Source organism: Garra rufa, chromosome 23 (genome assembly GCF_049309525.1).
Source record: "Garra rufa chromosome 23, GarRuf1.0, whole genome shotgun sequence".
In the NCBI taxonomy this organism is placed as follows: Eukaryota; Metazoa; Chordata; class Actinopteri; order Cypriniformes; family Cyprinidae; genus Garra; species Garra rufa.
The window spans coordinates 19259313-19283371 of record NC_133383.1 but is presented as its reverse complement, the minus strand read 5'-3'; the positions used below and the strand labels follow the sequence as shown (position 1 = coordinate 19283371).

General features: G+C 35.6%; 2 protein-coding genes across 2 annotated transcripts in view; both read right to left on the bottom strand.

Moving 5' to 3' along the window:
- Positions 1-12603, bottom strand: part of cltca (clathrin, heavy chain a (Hc)) — a 51148-nt gene extending 38545 nt beyond the window's left edge. Inside the window, exon 1 of the mRNA XM_073830151.1 lies at positions 12331-12603. Within this exon, the coding sequence (XP_073686252.1) occupies positions 12331-12372 (42 nt within the window). The 5' untranslated portion in view covers positions 12373-12603. The remainder of the gene's footprint in view (positions 1-12330) is intronic.
- A 2245-nt stretch (positions 12604-14848) lies between these two features.
- btg3 (B-cell translocation gene 3) lies at positions 14849-19377 on the bottom strand. The gene is made up of 5 exons (XM_073829942.1): positions 19287-19377; positions 18076-18282; positions 17811-17948; positions 17141-17342; positions 14849-15545 (listed from the first exon to the last, which is right to left on the bottom strand). Exons 2-5 carry the CDS (start codon positions 18246-18248, stop codon positions 15330-15332), a joined length of 729 nt encoding a protein of 242 aa, XP_073686043.1. The 5' UTR covers positions 18249-18282; positions 19287-19377; the 3' UTR covers positions 14849-15329.
- Between the last annotated feature and the right edge of the window lie 4682 nt (positions 19378-24059).

Here is a 24059-nt window from a genome sequence, read left to right as displayed (position 1 = left end):
TCAGAGGAGAGACAAAAACACTTGCATCATTTATAGAGCACTCGAACATCCTCAGTTTCCCTCAATTACATCAGATACAGACACAGCAGGTAAGTGTTTCCTGGCACAAGATGCTTATAAAAACCAGTAAAACAACAACCAATACCATCTAACACACTGGCATAACTTGCAGATTTCAATCATTGTCCTCAAAAACCTTTATTTCTTCTCAACTAAGGAAGGCATGAACATTTTGGATGACATGGGGGTAGAGTAAATTATCAAGAAATTCTCATTCTGGAACTTCTTTAAGCAATCACTCTTTAGCATTTGCCTTTTAATGCTTATGCCGATGGTTTTAATTTGATCAATAGTCAACTGATAAATATCTGTGCCATTTCTACCCGCTCATTTGTTCTTGTCAGAGGGTTATAACTGTTAACACTCAACATCGAACTCAAATCCGCTAATGAAGCATGTTTCAAAGCCGGATTCAATTCATTAAAGAGACACTTCTTAGGTCTTCCTAACTATTAGAGCTAAACCAACCATGACGAGACTCAGGTATCAGTCAATAACAGACAAAAATAAAAGTCAGTGGGACTTCAACTCAGCAGCACCACACAAACTGCCTTACAAGTCTGAGTCACCAAAGGCTCGTTCAGAAAGACTGAGAATAAGATCCGCACGTCCACACAGAAAAACCATGTTAATAAACGCTGATCTTTTCTTGTACAGTAAATTAGTCTAACTCTAATTCTATGATTCACACCATATGACTAAGCACCAAATGTATACCAGAAAATGCAGCGACATCAAATCTAAAAAAAAGACTTACATTTGAAATGGGTTCAGAGAGGAGCAGAGGAGGATTTAGTGTTGGAGACATCTTGACTTCAGGCATTTTCAACTACACTGACAGCTGCTTCTGTATCGAGTCTTCGAATACCAAGTCAGATGGCTAAAAGGGTGAAGTTGTAGCTCTATTACTGATGAGCAGCCAAAACCCAGCCTTGGTTTTATCAGCCGCCAGACAGACCTCAAATACCAGTAAGCTCAAACAGAGGCGGCAGTCGGGTTCGTGACACTGACATATCGCCCATCACGATTCTAATGCACCGTGCACCAGCTGCCGCACATGCTGAATTACAGAGATCAGAGCTGACAGCTGGACACACAGGGATGGGAAGTCTTGGTCTTATGTAACACCACTTACAGCACTGAATGATGCTGGACAGGGGGAGAGTCCTCTGTTAACAAAGCTTTCAATGATCAGTGTTTAGCAGTTAGCTGCCAAAGAGTTTAAGTGCATTTGTTTTGTCTAAAATTCACTTTACAAATGTTTACGCATTGCATTTTTGGGCTGATAACTGTCTTAAAGAGCAAAGCTTACTTAAACCTGACTTGAAAGTACAAGGAAGAATATAAGAGATAAATTAGTCAAACGTCAGATGCTGTAAAATGAAATTCCAGGACTTTCAAAGACTTTTCAAGCACTACTTTTTTGATTTTCAAAGATTTTAATCAGAGATCTCAAAAAATGGCAAAAATAAAGTGAAGCACATGCAAAGTATCACTACTGAAGAATTACAAAGTATACTACACTTTTACTATAGTAAAACCATGATTAGTTTTCTTAAGGGATTTGTATTTGTATTTATAACTGTACTGCCTTAATGGTTTGATGTTTTATACTGCTTAGAAAAAAAAAAAAAAAAAGATTTGTGAAGTCCCTCCGAAATCCTGATCTGAAAGAAATGATTTGTGATTCACACTCAGAAGTTCTCATCTAAAGCAAAAGAAAACGCATGTGTAACATTATTTTTAAATCCGTGTGCATTCGTTGTTAAAGAGACAGCAGCCTAATAAACGTGCTGTCCGTCATTAATATAAATTCAAGAACAAAAAATCATTCACTGATCTTGACTGAATTTCCTTTGCAAATCTGGGGATTAATCTATATTTTATTTATAAAAAACAAAACAATGTAGTGTTTTTAAACTTTTGATTGAAATTTCTGTACCTGCAGTTTGTTAAGTTGTATTTAATTATGCTATTGCTAATTTATTTGCTTGTTCCTATTTTATTACTGACTGTTTAAATATCTTTAACAATTTAATGTTTGCTGTGGTATTTTCTGTTAAAACCATAGGCAAAAGTTCCTCTTAGGCCTAAGTGTTCTGTAGGCCCGCGATTTTTGCTCATGTTATTCAACTGCAACAGAAAGCTTTAAAAAAAACACACACACACACACACACACACACACACACACACACACACACACACACACACACACACACACACACACAGAATAAAAATGTTTGACTTAAATTTTGATTTACTTTTTTATGTTATTGGAATTGAAACTAGGAATCGTTAAGAATTGTAATCGATAGGTAGAATCGTAATCGATCAAATTCAAACAATACCCAACCCTATTCACAAACCTGTTCCGATCTAAATCAAATGATCTGCGATACATGCTCCGGAGTCCCGATCAAAGCCAAATGATTTGCGAAACCATTCTGAAGTCCTGATCTAAATCAAATGATTTGTGATACACGTTTTGAAGTCCAGATATAAAACAAATGATTTGTGATACAAGATCCAAATGGAACACTTTGAAACAGTAAATCACTTTGGTGATTCACAAACCTGTTCCGTTCTGATTTAAATCAAACGATTCACCATACGCGCTCCAAAGTCCCGATATGAAAGAAATGATTCACGATACAAGAAGTTCAGATATAAATCAAATGATTCATGCTAGGCAATTTTAAATCTTGATCAAAGTCAAATGATTCACAAAACCGTTCCGAAGACCCAATCTAAATCAAACGATTTGCGATACGCGATTTGAAGTCCCAATATGAAACAACTGATTTGCGATACGCAATCCAAACAAACGTTTTGAAAATGTGGTTTAACTGATTCACAGTTTCAAAAAGCTATGTTTCACCCATCACTATGTGCTTTTTAAAATCATCACAAGTGATGTTGAAATTTGAAAATAAATGACTCTTTTGATCTGGTTTTTGCTAGTGAATCGTCTGAAATGAATGACGGAGGTCACAAGTTTGAATCAATCAGAGCTGTTCCAGCATAAATGACTCACTCAATTGATTCGGTTCATCTATTCCTCTTTGCATTTTCAGCCATGTTTACACAAGACATGTTTAGTACTACTACTGGCTTAGTTCACAAATTTTCTGACATTAACTGAAACAAGCGAAAAATGTATGATGTTTTTTGAACCTCTTCAGGAACATTGCTATTTTCAAGGGTTTTTCTAGGCCTGAAAGGGGTCATCGGATGCCCATTTTCCACAAGTTCATATGATTCTTTAGGGTCTTAATGAAAGGTCTCTAATATACTTTGGTTAAAAATTCTCAATAGTAGTGTAAAAAAACACCCTTTTACCTTGTCAAAATCAGCTCTGCAAAATATCAGCTCATTTTATCGCAAGGGCCCTTTAAATGCAAATGAGCTCTGCTCGCCCCTCTCTGCTGAGGGATTACGAGCTGTAATGTTTACTTTAGCTGCATTTAGCCGCGTTTATCGGCGAAACTTGCAAACAAGCACATTATTAAGAAAGGCCATTTGCAAAGATGCATAAAAAACCCTCATACTCACTTCTGCTGTGGGTGAAGCTGCATCACGAATGATTCACACGAACATAGATGCATATGTAGATCGGGATCGGCGCTTTCCTTTTAAAAACGAAAGTAACGTTGTCCTCTGCCTCTTAAGTGGCTCAGATGTCAGGAGTAAATGACTACTGCTATGTTCATTATTACATTCAACAACAGAACACCTCAATCACTCAATTAGAGTCTTCCTCTGCACCTGAGTCACACAATGGCAATCGTATTCTGACTGTTTCAGCTCGGTGAGGGCGGGTCTAAGGTAAGGCGCTCATGTCAATCTACTATTGTGGGAGTGCCCTCTGACGGTGTACTGTCTGAGAATGACCTGATTTTAAAAAGGGGATATTACTTTTAAAGATTAAAAAAATACCACTGGGTGGATATTTATCATTGTAGGGTGGTTGTGTACACAGAAATTAATGTTCAAACAACATGTAAAAGCGAGTTCTGCATCCGATGACTCCTTTAAATTTATAAAAAAGTCAAATTCAAGTACTTCAAGCACTTTAGGCACCTTGTACGATAGGGGTGTGCTCAAAATATCGATTCTTAGATACATACCGATATAATAAAAAAAGATACAGTATCGATATTCTAGCCCTTAGTATCGATACTCCGCCCAGCCGTTAGGGGGCGCAGCGCCGCCCGTGAGTTTAAAAAAACTCATAGAGTAACAGCACAGAGAAGTGTACTAAGCTCAAAGCATGTTGACCAGCTTCTGTTTTTGAAGAACAATCTTAAGTCATAGGATAAAGCTAGCATTACCAAGAGTATCCTCAGGTTATTGTTTTGTTGCTGCAGTGATTTTTGTTCAACTTGCCTTTTTGAGGACTAACCTGGTTTAGACTTAAGATTTTAAAAATCCATCCTGTTATGAGGTACATTTGTTGTTGAGCCAAATGTTAAAGCAAGATGTAGCATTTAAGTGATTTCACAGTGAAATATGTTATGGCAGTACATGGTGTCACAAAAAAGGAATTATAAGATTTAATAAGAAGTTAAGAATAATAAGAAGATTTTGTGCTTGTGTGAGCAGACTGTACCCTTGGAAAGTTAAATGTTGACTTGTGGTAATTTCCAGATTAATACAATTTGTGTACAATTAATCAGAGCACTTAAAGTTGCAAATATTTAAGCAAAATGCACTTTGTTATAATGCACTTTTGTCTTCAATAAATTGAAGAAAAATGCAGAGCTCTGTTTGTTGAGTAAATGTGTTCAGCATTAACTAATTGGCTGTGGCCCATGTATTTTATTGAATCGTATCGAATCGTGTCACATTGTATCAAATCGTATCGAGACAGCTCTGTATCGAGGTACGTATCGAATCGTGACCTGTGTATCGAGGTATGTATCGTATCGCCAGGTTCTCCAAGGTATACAGCCCTATTGTACGACCCCTGTTTATTGTGATATTATTCTGCTTAATACAAAGTTATGCAACTACAAAAATATGTCTTTTAAAAATAGTGCAAATAGTGCATGAATCTAAAAAAGAGCACTGACAAATATTAGTCACCATTAGGGCTGGGCGATATGGCAAAAAGCTAATCTCGATAATTTTTTCCCATATTGAACGATGACGATATATATTTCGATATAAGCTGTTGATGTTGCCAGCTTTAAAATAGTATCCCAATAATGACTAAAGCCACAAAAATTAAAGGATTCATTAAATTAAATGTTTAAGTATAGTTTATTAACAAAAATCAGATTACAGATTTGGCCTTAAAAATTAAAATAACTTACTAAAATAAATGAAAAAAGTTGTTCAAATTGTGACAGAGTATGGTAAATGAGAGTAAATGTACAAAATGTGAACATAAAATTATTGTAAAAACATTATTTGTAACACATTTATTTATTTATTTATTTATTATTATTAACACAATTGTTTATTTTCTCTATTATAGGTTGAGCTATTTAAATTAGAGGCAACCACTGCATTTTGAAACAATCTACGGTATAAATATCAAAAAATTACGACACAGCTCTTTCTTAATCGTATTAAGTGCAGACAATTCAGCCAGAATCAAAGTAGGCTACTCTCTCATTATTCAAAGTGCAAATAGAGACGGAATATTTCAAGCATGATACAGAGCTATAGACATACACAACCTATTATAGTCTACATGCAGATAACAGCCTAGATATGTCATGTAGCCTAATTTGCGCGCATTGCGGAGTCACTCTCTAAACAAGGGGGATTTAAATTGCTTTTGAATGCGCGTGCGTTTTTTGCTTTCGGTTTCAGTTTTAACAATCGCGCCAAACTCTCAGCTGGGCTGAGACTCACTTTTCAGATAGCCAAACCACTTACGGAATTCGTGCTACCTTTTTTGTCGACAACTTCAACTTCTTTGGATAATAACTCGAGGTTAGTTTCTCTTTCGTCGCTGCTTCCACTCTCCTTTTTTTTGTCGTCCTGGTGTAAGTTTGCTTCGCAAAGTGCTGTAGAAAATGAACTTTGTACTTTGACGTGCACACGCACGCTGCACGCTGATTGGCCGCTGTCGCATATTTCTGCTGTATGATTGGCTCTTAGATTAATCCATATCGAGCAAAAAATGTCTATAGCTTATCATCGTTATTAACATAAATTTTATCGCGATTCGATATTATATCGTTTATCGGCCCAGCCCTAGTCACCATCCACTTTTATTGTATGGAAGAAAACAGCGTGAACCCATGTCAGAACTTCTGCTTTTGTGTTCTACAGAAGAACGAACGTCATGGGTTTGAGATGACATGAAGGTGAATAAATGCTGACAATTTTTCATTTTTGGGTGAACAAACCGAAATTACAATGAGTTGTAAAATTATATATGTAATACAGAGGTTGTAGGTTAAATTAAACAATAAACATCACTGACTAATTATTGAGAAGGGTGGCAAGGCTTTGAAGTTTTGTACTTTAATTTGCTAAATACTAAATTACTAAACTAAGAGACTAAATATTAACTAATACTAGACAGTGAACCCTCAGATACAGCATTTCATCGCTGGCTAAAGGTATCTCTGGCTCACGCAGCTGCAGCTCTAAGGCCTAATCAAAGAACAGGAAGGAACAGGAAGCACATTTTCTAGGAAGAGCTCAACGGAATCAGCAGCACCTTTTATCAATAGACAGCGGACCCCGGCACACCCGAAGCCACACCCACATTCCTTTGTCATGTGGCACAGAAAGCCACATCATCACTAGCTACTAACCGAGAATTGTGAAATAATAATAATAAAACATTTAAATACAAATAGGGCTAATTCTGAACTTTCCTTTTATTAGAATAACAATTTGTTATTAAATTAAGTTATTTTCATGGCAGGAACCCAGTTCAAAATAGGTACATAAACAATTTGATGAAATTACTTTAAAAATGAGATAAGAGATAAACAGAAAAGACGAGAAATAAAAAAAAACTAATCAAAAATAATTAATAAAAAATCTAAAAAATAAATAAAAAACACTGCTACTAGAGAACACTAGCCTGCTCACGCACATTTCTGTGACCTTTATTACTGCATCTCATAGATGACATCACACATGATGACATCACTGCCAAGCAGGGCGTTCCAATTGGCTGCAGGGAAACCCTGCCCTTGCAAGCTCTCAAAACGTAACGAGAGACGCTGAAGCAAACGTAAGTGAAAGAGCTCTTGCTGTCGTAGCATCAGCCTTAGGCCAAGCGTGATTCATCCACAGCATGTAACTGCTGCTTGCTTCAGTGTTGTCTCAGACATGCCCAGAAACTAACGCTCTTTCCCATTAGGCAGCTCAACAAGCCCACAAGAACATGCTGTGTGACTCGAGAAACATCTACTCGAAAATAGCTGGCCAGTTCCTTCCTGGATTTTTGAGGACGTCTCTGGTCGGTGCAAAGGAGGATGTGACATTGATTTTATCCTGGCAAAGAATTTGAATCAATAATTGCTAGCTGGTACAAGGAAAGCTGCTCTTTTTGTACCACAAATAATTCAAGAGGATCATACTGACTACAGATTATTAATTTAAAAACAGCACAAGATCCGATATACACTAATACAGGTCTTATTCAATATTAATAACTAAAATAATTGTATTATTCTTTAAAATAGTATTCTTTGATCTTGTATCTAACAAATGAGTTGTATGAATTACTTCACGAGACCAAAATTAATTAATTTGCTGGCAAAGGCATGTATTCATTGACAGAGACTGTAGCAAACAAATTGAAACGGTTGACAATCTCTCCTCTGTCTGCTGGTGTACCGACTTCCCATTTTAGACTGTTTATTTTACAGCGGTTAGATAAAGATCACTGCTGCGAACTTCACCAGTGAGTTAGCAAACTACAGGCAAGATACAAGAGATGGCATAAACAACAGATGAAGAAAGGAAAGACAAACGTTAGTTTAATCATGTCTCCTAACAGTGCTTGTCTTATGTACACACTGAGGTTTATTCGAACTGAAGATTTAGATGCAGAGTATAAGAGAGAGTCATGTGATTCACTCATTTATACACTAAATACTAAGTTATTTTAAGTAAAGATGCACTAAATTGATCAAAAGTGACAGTAAAGAATTTTGTGTTTTCTAAAAAAAAAAAGTATTAAGGTTTCCAGAAAGATATTGATTAGCACAGCCATTTTCAATTTATTGATAATAAATGCTTCTTAAGGAGCAAATCAGCATTTTAGAATGATTTCTAAAGGATCATGTGACTGCAGACAGGTGAAGATTCAGCTCTGCCATCACAGGAATAAATGACACTTTAAAATATACACTACCAGTGAAAATTCAGATAAACAGTGTGCTTCTGAACTTTATATTAATCAAAGAAACCTAAAAAAGTTATGTTCAGCTGTTTTCAACATCATAATAATAATAAATGATTTTTAAGCAGCAAATCAGCATATTAGAATGATTTCTGAAGGATCATGTGACACTGAAGACTGGAGTAATGATGCTCAAAATTCAGCTTTAAAATCACAGGAATAAATTACATTTTAAAATACATTCATTTTACTGTTTTTGCTGTACTTTGGATCAAATGAATGCAGGCTTGGAGAGCAGAAGAGATTCTTTAAAAAACATTTAAAATCTTACTGTTCAAAAACTTTTGACTGGTAGTGTATTAAAATACAAACTGCAATAATGCGTCAAAATATGACCGTTTTGACTATTTTTGATATATATAAAAAAAAAAAACACACCTAATGTACTTTTCTAGAGGCAGGATCTTGTGCATGTAAATATATTCCCAGCATTCTTAGCATACTGCTTCACAAACACTCACATACTGTGCTACCACCAGAGGACATTAAACGTGCCCCCCTGCTGGCACTTTCACTGACCACCACCAGTGTGCCATTTCACATTAACCCTCAAGAACAGCCACAGACACTTAACTTGTTCTGTTATGCTGACCTACACCACTTTTGAAGTGTTCATGCATTTAGCACATTTCAATGGGCAAGCTTTGCTTTCTCAAATCTGGGCGAGTGAGAGAAACGTTTCATACTTGAAGCGTCAAGTGCCTCTCTGGGTCTGAGCAGATAAATTCAGCCATCATTTAAATCCATGACTTTTTAAAGCTGTCAGCACATTCTTTTCTCCAACCTCCCATGCTCGTTTAACCCTTTTCCTTCTCTGTCCAGGAAAAAAAAAAAAATGCCACCTTGCTCAGCACAAAAGCCGTACTCCTGATAGCAGGAGACTCGGGGAAGGATACGCAATATGCTGAGGCTTGCACCGCACTGTCACCGTCCTCCACAACAGGAAGCCGGGACCCATTGTGTAGAAAGTTAAATCAACATGTTAAAAGCTCTGACCATATGACCATAGGTGACATGTGACCAGGTTCAGAATGGACAGCAAAGCGGGAAAAGGAAAAGGAGGAACGAACACGCATTGAATCCTTTCTGAATCAGAGTTCATTCAGTGCTGAGCCGTTCAAAATGTATAACGGATCTCCATCCACACGAGATAGTCATGTGTGATCAGCAGGTTAGAGTTCAAAGATCAAATGCATTCGCAGGGCTTCAAGGTAACGTATTAAACAGAATCACATAAAACACACGAAACCCATCTGCAGATCATCTGACTTGCCCCCTGTAACATGCATATGTTACTCTTAAAACCAGAGAGGAATATACAATGCACTACAAGTTATTAGAAGCAACTAACTTGCTGCACTAAAATGCATAACTAATGTGCAGTCAGCATACAATAAAGAATATAATACATTGTATTCAATTAAAACATTCATTTTTAAACATACCCATTATTATACTATCCATTTCGCCTTAGAGGTTTCAGCAAACCAAAATAAAGCAGCGCTGCAACGCAAAACGAACAGCATGAGCAAGTTTTGTCTTAATGATACTGTCTTCCTTGTGCCATTTACAGCATTATGCCACTGACTCCTATTGTACCCTGACCATTAGCTGGCAATTCGCTGGAAAAGTGCTGTGCCACATTTGCATTTCATTAGGTTAAAATACCACCAGAGGGCTTCAGGCTCTTTTAGGCCCATTATGCTCTTTACTTTTGCACTACTCTAGAATTACTATAACAAAATCGAACATACTTTGACAGGATGTACACGTAAATATGACATGCCTGAATTAAAAACACATATTTATTCATGCACACAGATAAAATGGCAACCCTGGACATTTAGTATATAAAAAGGCAAACACCAAGATGTACATTGAGTCTGTGGACTTTCTAAGACTAGAAAGCCCTAATCTAATTGGCTACAATTTTATTTTAATATTATTTGAGAGCTTGGACCACAAAAGTCTTAAGTAGCACGGGCAATAGCCAAAAATACATTGCATGGGTCAAACTAATCAATTTTATGCTAAAAATCATTAGGATATTAAGTAAAGATCATGTTCTATGAAGATATTTTGTAAATTTCCTACTGTAAATATATAAAAACTTAAATTTTGCTTAGTATTATGCATCAATAAACACATAATGTAGACAACTTTAAAGGCTTTTATTTTAGTTTATATGCTTTTGTTTTTAATATTTCTATTTAGCTTAATTTCATTTCAGTTGTAGTTTTAGTCATTTTACTACATAGGCTGCATTTTTAATTTCTTTTTTAATATATTAGGTTTAAGATTATCTTATTTCAGCTTTTTTCAATTAACAGAAACTATTTGAATAGTTTTAGTTTTGTGTAACAATAATGACAACACTGGTTGGCTTACATAATGTAACTGCACTGGATAATGAAATAACGAGTGATCAATACAGCAAAGTTTGCAACATTATTGACATCTGATCATTTCTAAATTGGTGTTTTTCGTCCAAAAGCAGCTGTGATGTGGACGTGGTCACTTACTACGCAAAAGCTATGACAAATGACAAACACAGGCCATTACAGGCCTGACACTGTGTAAATATGATGTTTAACAATAGCTAATTGATTCAGCACTACATCTGCTTGTCATAATATGTGACCCTGGACCACAAAACCAGTCCTAGGTAGCACAAGTATATTTGTAGCAATAGCCAAAAATACATAGTAAGATTTAACTTTATGCCAAAAATCATTAGGATATTAAATAAAGATTTTGTTCCATGAAGACATTTTGTAAATTTCCTACCATAAATATATCTAAACTTCATTTTTGATTAGTAATATGCATTGCTAAGAACTTTATTTGGACAATATTTGAATTTTTTTGCACCCTCAGATTCCAGATATTAAATTAGTTGTATCTCTGCAAAATATTGTCCTATCCTAACAAACCATACATCAGTGGAAAGCTTATTCAATCAGATGATGTATAAATCTCAATTTCAAAAAATTTACCCTTATGACCTGTTTCAAGGACACAGAAGCAACAATACTCTTAAAAATATATAAAAATACAGTCAAAACGTTCATAGTTACTTCAAAGATGTATAACTGTTGACTAAAATGTTACACCAAGTCCTAAAGGCCTTTAGGCTGACAGAAAGCCTCAACTGATATAGACAGTGACAGCAAGAAGAAGTGACAGCAAGCAACGTGTACGTTCAGTGCAAATAATAATAAAAAAAAATTGCAGAGGCATCATGGGATCATACACATGTCTATAGGTGGGGCATTTTACACCTGCTAACTGAAGCAGGTAATCTCGACACCTCAATCACAAATCTGTCTTATTATAATAGGAAAATTGGGAATAAACAAGTCTGAATTATTATGTTTTATACAGTGATTCATTAAAAAAAATAAACAGTATTTATTGTTTTCCTCTGTGTTTTTTTAAAGGACACATCCAGAGGCAAAGACAGCTGACTGGCTAGTGTAGATAAGCCCTGTGACTGCAAATCTCAATATATTTTCGAAACAATTACTTTTTTAATTTTCGAGCCATAAATCATTTTCAAGCTACATTATAGTTTCAACACACTGCATTTATATCCGTGTAAGTTCACAAGCCCTCTAAATTATTGAACAGATATGCTCACAAATGCTGTCTGGGAAAGCATCTCACTGGGTTTGATTTGTGACACAAACAGAATATTTATTATTCAGCTGGTTAACACCGACAGTAGCTAAGCTAACTCCCCTGCTACTACTACAGCAGCTGATGGGAGGTCATATTCACCGGGGAATAGGTTACTACAATTGCTTCTTTAAAAACACACTGACGTTTTCACTATAAACTCACGATAAAAGAAACGACACCCTCATTTGAAGATGTTTTAAAGTGCTTACCTGCAGGTGCTCCTGGAATCTGATGGGCAGGATTTGAGCCATGATGATGGTGGTTCCTCTTCGCTTTCCTCTCTAATTCCTGCTATTATTTCTGCCTAATCTAAACTACTCCAGAGCCGGGAATGAATGGAGGTGGTCTTGTGTTTTTTGGGGGGGCAGATGAAACGGGAATGTGTTAGGTTACTCTAGTCGCCCGCTGAATGTAAATGAGGCGCTTCAACTCCAGAATGTCAACCGCCGCTGAGAGGAACTCTAGAAACCTGCAATGGCGGCGGAACCCGTCCGGTGGAGAAACGCACCGGAAAGAGACGTAGACCTCAATGGAGGCGGAGGGATACGTGTATTGTAAGGAAGATGGATTTTAGTTTATTTGGCAATAACCTTTTACTACTTTGATGCCAAATACACATAAACATGTTGCGAATGTGTTATAAGCATATTTGAAGATGGGAGAAGTTAATAAAATAAGTTTGAGCGTAAAGGCTAAGGGCACTAGTTCCTTGCGAATCGCCCTTTGCTTTTTGCCACATCATTCGTCCTCGTGAATTGACGTCAGTTCCGATATTATTTCTCATGTTTTATTTGTATATTACAGGCAGGGGCGTTTCTAGGCCTCTGTCAGTACTGGAGAACGGTACTTTGAGTACTGTCAGTGTATTGGTACTGTTTTGATTTTCTATTGATAAGAAAAAGCAAGAACAGAGTCGTCTGCAAGCTGCAAATGGAGGTGTTAAACTTAATAAAGATCTTCTTCGACGTTAGCAAACGGTAGGATATATTTGCAGGTTTGGTTTCAATTGATTGTAAATAAAAGGCTATTTTTGTCATTTGTGTTTTATCACGGTTGTGTCATCACGTTTTAGGTTTATAAGCGCTTCGAACGATTCAGTGTCTGAGATCCGACTCATTTGAACTGATTCGCGATCCATTTCTGACCGTTAAAGTAGATTGTAGAAAAGAGCCGACTCAAAAGAATGATTCATGTGTGAAAGATTCCTGAATCGTCTAGAAAATTATGCTGGAGTTTGTCTGTTTTATTTACTTGACTGTCAAGATTTTATTTATTATTTGTAAAATGTGCATCCATTTTTGCAAGTTTGATAAAAAAAAACAGCATGCTGACTATTTAGGACAATTACCTCAATAGATTGAACAAATTATTTTTATGTACAATATATGTAAAATTCCGCCCATCAAACAACATATGATCACCCATAATTATTAATAATCTACCATAAATTTGCAGATTTGATTAGAATTGTGCAGGCGGTCTAAACGATTCAGTGCCTAGAGCTGTCCGACTCATTCGAACTGATTCGCGATTCATTTCCACACCGTTTTGCCGACCCGTTTGACTAGTTCGTAGATAAGAGCCGACTCAAAAGAATGATTCATGTGTAAATGATTCCTGAATCGGGTAGAAAATTACATTGGAGTTTGTCTGTTTTATTTACTTGACTGTCAAGATATTTATAGACAATTTATATATAATTCAACACATTACATAGCAACATATGATCACCCATAACTGTTAGGAAAGGAAAGGAGGTGAAGTGAGGCCAAGTATGGTGACCCATACTAGGAATTTGTGCTCTGCATTTAACCCATCCAAGTGCACACACACACAGTAGTGAACACACACACGGAGCAGTGTGCAGTTGGGGGATCGGTGCCTTGCTCAAGGGACTCACCTCAGTCGTGGCATTGAGGGTGAAGAGAGTGCTGGTTATTAACTCCCCCCACCTACAATCCCTGCCGGACCTGAGACTCGAACCTGCAACCTTTGGGTTACAAGTCCGACTCTCTAACCATTAGGCCACGGCTGCCCCTGTTATTAATCTACCATGAATTTGCAGATTCATTTGATTATAACTGTGCAAATGTAACCAGCACAAGCACTAATTAATTCACCTTGTGCAATTATAGAAACTGGGTTAGTGCAATAGAAAAAAAAAAACAATTAAGAAATTGTGCAATATGAAACATAATGAAACACAAACGCTATTGAACAGTGCACAAACAGCAACCAGTTTCCCAAGCACATGTAGCATATTGGATACACACTATTGTAATGTCTAACAGACAAGGGTGTGGAAAAAAGCGAAGTGAATTTGTTAGGCAATTCCTCTCGAGTCTGTAATGGTGGGGTTGATAGCCATGAATTGTAGTCATTTCCTCTTAAACTTGGTCAGAGTTTATGAACAGTTTTCTCTGCTCAGAAGGTGTGGCAAGCCCAATGAACTTGCTGAACTGACTCATAAAGCAACACATCTGCAGTACTTGTGTCCATGTAAAACTTCCATATGCCACAAAATAACTGCTTGAGAATGAGCTAAATAAAACTGTACTATAAAACAATACTGAAGTTCTATACTATTTAGAAAACAAGTCAGTATTGTACATTAAGATCTTGTTGGCTGTCTTAATTTAAAGTGCGCAGTTATAAAGTAAAAAAGAAGTGAAATACTATGTCGTACTGCCACCTAGTGTTTGTTTAACAAAACTACAAACACAACCATAACCGCAAATAATCATTAAGATTTAATATTGTTGAAAATGTTTTTTAATGTTACTCATAATTTAAGTGGTCTATGCAATACATAATACTTTACTGTGAATAAATAAAACATTTGGTCACTGAAACTATGACATAAACATGATGTAAAGTGTTATCAAATGATCCCATATAACATAAATACAGCACATATTTCCATTACCATAAAAATTGAAATACTTGAAATATTACTAATCCAATATGTACGAAGTTTTACCTTATACATGTTCTATTACAAATACTCTAAAGTGCAAACAGTTACTGTTATCATTCTTTAAAAAAAACTGACCGGTCACAAATTCCAAAAACAAGTGACAGCAGAACTACAAAAATACATTTTTAAAAAATTTGGTCAGTCATCTTAGTGGTAACTTCAAAAAACACTTTCCAATCAAACACCCCCCCACACTGACACCAATGAACTTTCTTTTTGTAGTAAGAGTGGTCACTGAAGCTGGTTTGAAACTAGGTTTGAAGTGCTGCCCCAGTAGCCGTGCTTGCTGCGGTAACCCTGCTGGACCCAGCTGTGCGGTTTATAGGAATGGTTGGGTCTGCAAGGGGGGCGGATCATGTAGTGTGGCCGCTGAGGGTAATGCCCTTTCCCCGGGCCGAACTTCTTCCTTGGTATAGGATGCCATAGCGGGGCACTGGCATATACAAGCTGTATAAATGAAAAAGATAACAGCAGAAATAGTTAGAAACAACCCTTGAAAAGTTTTTGAACAGTAAGATTTGTAATGTTTTTTTTTTTTTGTTGTTGTTTTTGTTTTTTAAATAAGTCTCTTCTGCTCACAAAGCATGCATTTATTTGATCTAAAGTACAGCAAAAACAGTACAATTTTGAAATATTTTTACTATTTAAAAGAACTGTTTTCTATTTGAACATATTTTAAAATGTAATTTATTCCTGAGATTTCAAAGCATCATTACTAGTCACATGATCCTTCAGAAAGCATTCTAATTTGTTGCTCAAAAAGCATTTATTATTATTAGAATGTTGAAAATAGCTGAGTAGAATTAGTTCAGGTTTCTTTGATAAATGGAAAGTTCAAGAGAACATTATAACAACATTATAAATGTCTCTATCATCACCTTTGATCAATTTAAAGCAACCTAAAAGTATTAATTTCTATAATCCCCCCAAATTATACTGACTCCAATCTTTTGAATGGCATAGTGTATAATGTTACAAAAGCTTTTTATTTCAGATAAATGCTGATCTTTCTACTCAAAGAATCTTGAAAAAAAAATTACTCAACTGTTTTAAATAATGTTAATAATAATAAAATATTGCTGTTTCTTGAACAGAAAATTAGTATATTAGAATGATTTCTGAAGGTTCATGTGACACTGAAGACTAGAGTAACGATGTTGAAAATGTAGCTTTGATCACAGAAATAATTTACATTTCATTTTAAAATATATTCTAATAGAAAACTTTATTTTAAATAGTACAAATATTTTACAATGTTACAGTTTTTGCTGTACTTTAGATCAAATAAATGCAGGCTTGGTAAGCAGAAGAAACTTCTTTTAAAAAAATCTTACTATCCAAAAACTTCTGACTGAAAATGTATAAGTACATATTATTTATATTATATATATATTTTACAGATTAAAACTCAGCTAAACTAAGTCTACAATTTATTCAAATAGCTTAATTTTTAATCAAATGTACACTAAATATTATATTTAACGCCATATCAGCTATAATCAACGCATAAATACAAATCAATGAAGTTTAGGTTTATTTTTCTAATAGTGTTGCACCTTTTCTTCAAGCAATGTGTGAAAGTTGGGTTTTAACTGTAAATTTCTTACAAAATTAAAAAGAAAAAAAACTTTCAGTTAAATATATGATAGAAATAGTGAAAGTATTTTTTTTTAACAATTAATCAGCAGGGATGCAATAAATTGCTTAAAAGTGATCCTAAAATACATTTATAACGTTTCAAAAGTATTAAGTAGCATAACTGTTTTCAACAGGGATAACTGCACCAATTGAGCAAATTTAAATAATTTTTGAAAGATCATGTTACACTGAAGACTGGAGTTTGCCATCATATGAATAATAAAAACATTATAAAATTAATTAAAATAGAAAGATCTTAAATTATATTTCACAATATTACTGTATTTTTGATCAAATAAATGTCACTTGATGAGCAGAAGAGACTTTCAAATGCATAAAAAGTAGCAACAGTAGTGTACCTGTGGCAATCAAGGCAATACAAACACATTTAGGACATTTTGTACCTGGTATGGAGTGTGGTTGTGGAGAGGTGGGGTGTACTGGACCTCTCTACAGCTGGTGTCCTCATCCGAGGAGGATCCGGAATGGTAATCTGACGTGACCCTTTCCACAGCGCTCGTCACTTTCTTTGTCACATCCTCTTTATCATCATCGTCATCACTTGAGAAGGTGGCTACAGTGAAACCATGATTCCTCTCGCCATACCTGTAGCCAATTCAGAAATATGTCAAAAAACAAACCAGCAGAGCACTTCTTAAAAGAAGAGTTCACCCAAAAATGAAAATTCTGTCATTAATTACTCACCCTCATGTCAGTCTAAACCAGTCTTTCATCTTCAGAACACAAATTAAGATATTTTAGATGAAATCCAAGAGCTCTCTGACCCTTCGTAGACAGCAAGGGTCCTGTTTACAAAAAGCATTCTCACATAGACGCGTGAGAAGTCACATAGACTATTTTAAACTATTTTACTTAACTGTGGTAGGACCCTTGCTGTCTATGTAGGATCGGAAAGCTCTCAGATTTCATCAAAAAAAATGAAGATGAACAAAGGTCTTATGGGTTTGGAACGACATGAGGTTGAGTAATTAATGACAGAATTTTCATTTTTTGTTCATTTTGAACTATTCATTTAACAAACAGAAAAAAATCAGCTTCATTTCATACACTTACCTACAGCAAACCTCTCCAGGGTCCACCCAAAGCGTGAGCTCCTTAGGCAGACCAAGGTCCTTGTACTGCACTCCACTCTCAGCACACGCTCTGAGCAATTCAGCATCCTCTTTATGGAAGCGGTTCACCCTGATGCACCTGCACAGGATACATTTATGGCTCATTTTAACATGTGACGCATCACACGTATCCTGTTCTGACTGTCTGTGAAACTAAAGAATGTGAGATTACTATTACTACAGTACTGCTTATCAGAGTGCTGTACCTGAATGCTTGGCCCTTGCTGGGGTTGTCAGGATACCAGTGACCCTTGTACTTCTCTTGCAATGCTACCGTTAACCGCACCACAAACAGGTCCACCTTTTCCGCATCCAACTTCTCAGCCTTCTTTATCAGCCGCTTCAGGAAAAATACCACCGCTGCTATTTCTTTCTTCATCGTTAGCTGTTCAGCTGAAATTCAGGTCCAACTTCTGGGAATACAGAGACTTGTATGAGTACATATATTCATTTGCAAGAATATAAATTCCTAACCAAGTTCTTTAAAGAATTCTGAAAAATGCCCACGCCTGTTCCACAAACATATTAAGCAAAATATTTTCAAAATTGATAAGAAAAGTTTATTGAACAAGGAATCAGCCTATTAGAATGATTTCTGAAAGATCATGTGACACTGAAAACTGTACAATAGAAAGCAATTATTTTAAATTGGACATTTTTGGAAGTTCAGATCAGGTTATATTCTATATATTATGTCCAAAGACATATGCTCCTAAGATCTTGGCTGTCTATGTAAATCTAGTGTGCACTACAACAAGTGATCAACACAAAGCTGGGCGGTCAGACGGCGGGACAGAGCAGCAGGATGGCGCGCTAAATACATCACGACCGTTTGAAAAACAAAACTGTGACGGAAATGACCAGTAGTAGTCAATGGACCTAAACAGCCATATATAACTCGTATACATATAATTTAATATACATATAATATAATTTTGAAATTCTGTGTTATAGTTTAACCTATTAATATATTATCTAGGGCGCTTGCGGATTAAAGACGTGGAACATTTTTTTCACTTTTGTTCATTCATACATATTGCTGATTACTGCTCTTTATAAGCTTATTTGGTCAGTTAACGTTACTCACACAGGAAAAATGCAGTTGCCCAACTAAACTTAAGTAACACGAGCTAACGGTGGCCTAGTTTTATATCTCATATATTAAAACTTCATTCAATATTTACATTTCTACATATTTCGCTTTTAAAAAATACTTAAAAATAATTATTACAAACCGAAACCGCTAACTTAGCCTAGCCGAAGTTAACGTGGCCTCGATTCTATCTTTGGTTGTCTTTTCTTACCGTTTTCTTTACAACTATTAGTTTCAAATAATTTTTAATTTAATAACTGGAGCTTTTAAACGTATATTAGCTATAAGCAAGCTCGCTACATCACTACAAACAGATATACTGACCGTGTTTTCCTTTCATCCACATGTGGACAACTCCTGCTGCCTGGCGCACAAGACACTTCCAGCAGATCCGCTCCGCGCGACTACGGGTGACGTGACTTTGTCTTGTGCGCATGCTCGAAGGAAATGATTCAAGATTCGACTCCTTTGATTCGAGAAGCGAAAGATTCATTGTAGTTGGTAGAAGCATACAGATATACATTGTCTATGGAAGCATACACATCATAAACAGAGCTAGTGGATTAATTACAAATTGTAATCCGTTACGTAGCGTAATCTATTACATAACAGTGAAAGTGTATGTGTTTGAAAGACAAAAGCCTTCTGGTTAAATAACCCACAGAGTAATAATTCAAACTAAAATAAATGTGTTCATCAATAGTTGAAAACAAATATATGGGTAATGGGCCCTTGGTAATTCAGGCAGAATATTTTGGCTTTATTTTTTATTCGAAAAAATGATAAAGTAAAGACTGAGGGTGCAATGGACCGGCATTTTTATAAATTGGACAATGGCGCCCTCTAGCTAGCAAAGTTGTGTTTTGCAGGAAAAGCTGTTACACAGAAGCCTGCTTGATGAATTGATAAACTGTTGAACTTGTGATAGGTGTTGTGAAAATCCACTCAGAATCAGTAATCTACCTTTAATTTCAACAAGAGCAGCACATCCTGTCAGCAGGAAAAATTTTCAGAGCATACACTACAGTCATAATAAATGAGCTGAACTGAGCTTGCACATCTTTGTCAACAGGAAATACCTATCAGGATGTAGCTACTCTCACTCTAATAAATGTGCTAAAACGTGGGTAGCACTTCATACACTATCACAAGGATAAAATAATTGATTCACGATTACACGTACAAAGAAGAAAGTCTGTTGATGATTAACAAATATAGTCCTATATTTAAATATATTATTGTCTTTTTTAACACAAGTGAAGATTATTAGTTGGCTCTATGTCCACACTACAGACCAGTAGGTGGCGGAAATGCATTAGCTACATTTCTGGCAGGCTAAATTAAGTGATTTCACTGAGCAGATGATTGATGCATAAAATAAATGGGTGGCTCTGATCAAAGAGATTCATATTTATGAAAGCCTGAGAAAGACATTGTGTTGGAAATGGGATCATATTTTAAATTCAATAGCATACTCACAGATTGCTACGATGATCAGGAGGAAGCTAGCAGTGCAGAGATGAACAAAGATATCTGAATAATATAACCTGTAAGTGAGAGTTACTGTAGGGTAATTTTGTATTGTAATGTTTCTATACTGAATAAACAGGTGTATTTATATAATGTGTAATACCGTTAAACATGTCTCTGTTCCCGTAACAATCAGTAGGACTCAACTGGCGTATTATTGGTTGGCTCAGGGTTGAGTGGTTTACCCAACAGGAGTAGTTCACACAGTCAGTTATATTCAGATATGAATGGGTGGTGAATGATCCATCTGAGTTAGTTTTGTTAATGCTGTATGTGAGAGAGGCGTTCTGAAATTCTCCATTTCTCATCCACATCTGCTCTAGAGCAGAAGGGTAAAACCCCTCAGAGTGGCACACGACCGTGGGAAATTCACCCAATGATCTTCCATGTGACACAGACACAATGGGTTGTGCTATAAGAAATATAAGACAGTTATATTAAAATGCTCATTTATTAACAGCACAAAGTGTATGTGTTACATTTGTGTTACTGGTCATGACTTACCAATCACTTGGACAAATGTTCTTTCTTCTCTCAAAAGCACACGCGGAGGTGGTATTACTCTTGTCACAGCACATTTGTAAGTGCCAGTATCATTTATCTGCAGATCTGATACCTCAAATGACATTTGCACAGTTTCTGAAATCCAAATGAATCTACAGTTATCTCTACATGACTGATTTATCCATGATTTGTTGCTTTTCATTACTGAGCACAATTTATTATTAGTTTGCAGTTCCACTGTGAAAATAATATTATTAATAATTTAATAATACAAATTTATATAATAAATAAATATTTTAATAAAATAAAAATACATTTCAACCTGGTGTTCAATATTTGAAATAAATTTTACAGATTAAATAGTATCATTACCGAAAAACAAAGACACAAGCATCCACACACATGCGGTCATGGAGTTACACTTTGATCTATGAAGAAAACAAAAAGAGAATATTGTGATACATATTTGAACTACATTATTGAGCCTTTTCACATTTTTCCGAGATTAGAATGAGGAAGTAAACTGGCAGGGTAAACCTCTACAGAGGTGAATTAGAAACAGTAGCGAATATTATTTTTAGCTATTTTTAGCTAGTTAGAAACCTCATCGCAGCAGTGTTACCCGTTTTGTCAACTTCAGTATATAATGTACATCAAAGTATAATGTAGCCTGCATGTTTAATGTAAATTATTTAAAATGACGATATTAATTTTTTTTATATGCTTTATAATAGTCTGTGAAAAACGTCTATTATTAAAAAATATTTGACTATGAATGCTACGATTGACCAATCAGAATCAAATATACATGTACCAGAGACACAAAATTACTCTTTCCACAGAGTAATGCTTTACAAGGCTACAAATCTGACATGGATACATACATAGGCTACAACATAAAATACTCTACATTAATATGATGTGTTTCCAAAGATATAGCTTATTATTACTGATCTTGATTAATGTATTACAAAATTACCATAGTCTCACCTTGTCAGGTTTTAGAAATGGCATCCTCTTTTGTGCTAGGCAGAGACTGGATGTTCTCATAATGGTGCAAATGAAGAAGTGATGCTGGTCTGCAGTGGTGGTGTAATTTTGGTCAGCTCAGAAACAAGCTTAACCAATCCAACTGAGGCAGACTGAGATAGTACTCAGTTTGTAGGTTAAAGAAGAACAAATGAAAGTTTTTTTTTTAATCTATTAATATTCATTTAGCAAGCAGCCATTCACAACAGCTCTCTTCTTTTAGGCCTTCATTGATTGGATGAGTCTAGAAGAACTAGAGTGACCATATTTCAGTTTTTCAAAAAGAGGACAGTGGGAGCCTGATGCAGATGAGGGGGCTTATATAATATCAGAACTCAAAATATGTCATTTCCATACCTAAAATACATATTTTACAGTCACTGTTATGCAGACTGATCATAAATCCTTCACAAAACTTAACATCTACCACAGTTTATTGTGGGCATTACAAGCATTTCAGTCAAATGTAATTTATGCAATATTTCAAACCTTAAACCCACAGGGAAAAAATCAACAGATGGCAACAGTAGCCCAATTCCACGGGGGAAAAAAAACACAGATTTGGCAACCCTGCATTCAACATGAGCTGCAGGAGTTAGATTTAACATCATGGTACGAGAGTAAGGAGAGATGACTGACAGACCATGCTGACGGATGGCTATGAAATTAAAGCCTTCTGTCTGAATAAGTTATGTCCCAAATTTGAAGTTAATGTAAAAATTTTGGTTCCTGTGAGATATTATTTAGGGGGTTAATTAGTTTTAAGCTTTAAAATGATATATAATTCATGATGATTCTTAAAATATGTGATAGGGAAAAAAGACAAACGAAACATAGAGTTCCAAGTGTCCCACAGGTGGGACGGTGACAGCAAAAGTTGAAAGCAAAAGCTGAATCCTGGACATTTTGCATCAAGTTGAAACAACAAATTACCATTAGTTTAATAAATTGTAAAACGTAACTTCTTGAGTTGAAACAAATAGTATTATATTCTTAAGGCAGCAGGTGAACTTTCGTTTTTTAAGTTTAACCAACTTGAAATGTTTTACAGTGTAGGAATTCATATAGTGAATGTCCTGTAGACCTTGTTTGTTGTATTTGTCTCAAACAAGACTACTTCTAGAACAAGATCTTCATGCTCTGACTGGGCAGCTGAACTGAGAAAGTAATAAAGCGGTTGGCTATTTTAACCACACAGTGACACAAAGACTGTACATGTGATATAAATAAAGGACTTATTTATTGGATTAAATAGTTAATAAGCCAACACAGGAAAGAAAACTACACTGCAAGGAATTTCACTGGTTTTTAATTGCTAAAGCTAGCAAAGAACACAGGTGTAATGTTTATTTATTTTTTGGTATGTGTCATATATTTAGCCGTATATCCATATATACAGTCAACAAAATGTTATGGAAGGGTTAACTAATCACATATAAATTATTCAACTCTATAAACAACTGTATTACATATAAAAGTTGGTCAGGTTAGTGGATATTTATCAATGTAAAATGTCCTTATTTGGTGTTTATTGTGGAGATGAGCGAACTTCGACAGGGCTGCATGGGACTGGACGATGGTCACCCAACATTGAATATATTTCATACTGCAGATGAGAATCAAGATCAGGCCTAGGTGTGACATTCACTCTTACAGGAGACCTGTGATGTGCTCTTCCTGGATGAACATGAGAATAAAGACTTGATCAGCGGTTTTCTGATTATTATAGTATTTGTGTTTCTTTGTTAGATTTCAACAACATTATTCTACCATGGTAAACTTTCCTTACACTCTTAAAAATAAAGGTGATGGCGATGCCATAGAAGAACCATTTTTGGTTCCACAAAGAACCATTTGGTCAAAGAACCATTTCTTTCTTACCTTTTTAATAATCTGAAGAACCCTCTTTTACAACAAAGAACCTTTTGTGAAACAGAAAGGTTCTTTATGGAACCATTTAGACAAAAAAAGGTTCTTCTATGGCATTGTGTATAACTTCCCTTACGAAAATTATCCATGGTTTTACTACAAATA

Excerpts from the sequence above, each read along its gene's own strand:
- btg3 (XM_073829942.1), bottom strand. The coding sequence starts at position 18,248 with ATGAAGAAAGAAATAGCAGCGGTGGTATTTTTCCTGAAGCGGCTGATA. Across the intron at positions 17,949-18,075 it reads AGCAAGGGCCAAGCATTCAG|GTGCATCAGGGTGAACCGCT; the intron begins GTACAGCACTCT and ends TATCCTGTGCAG. Across the intron at positions 15,546-17,140 it reads ACAACCACACTCCATACCAG|CTTGTATATGCCAGTGCCCC; the intron begins GTACAAAATGTC and ends TCATTTATACAG.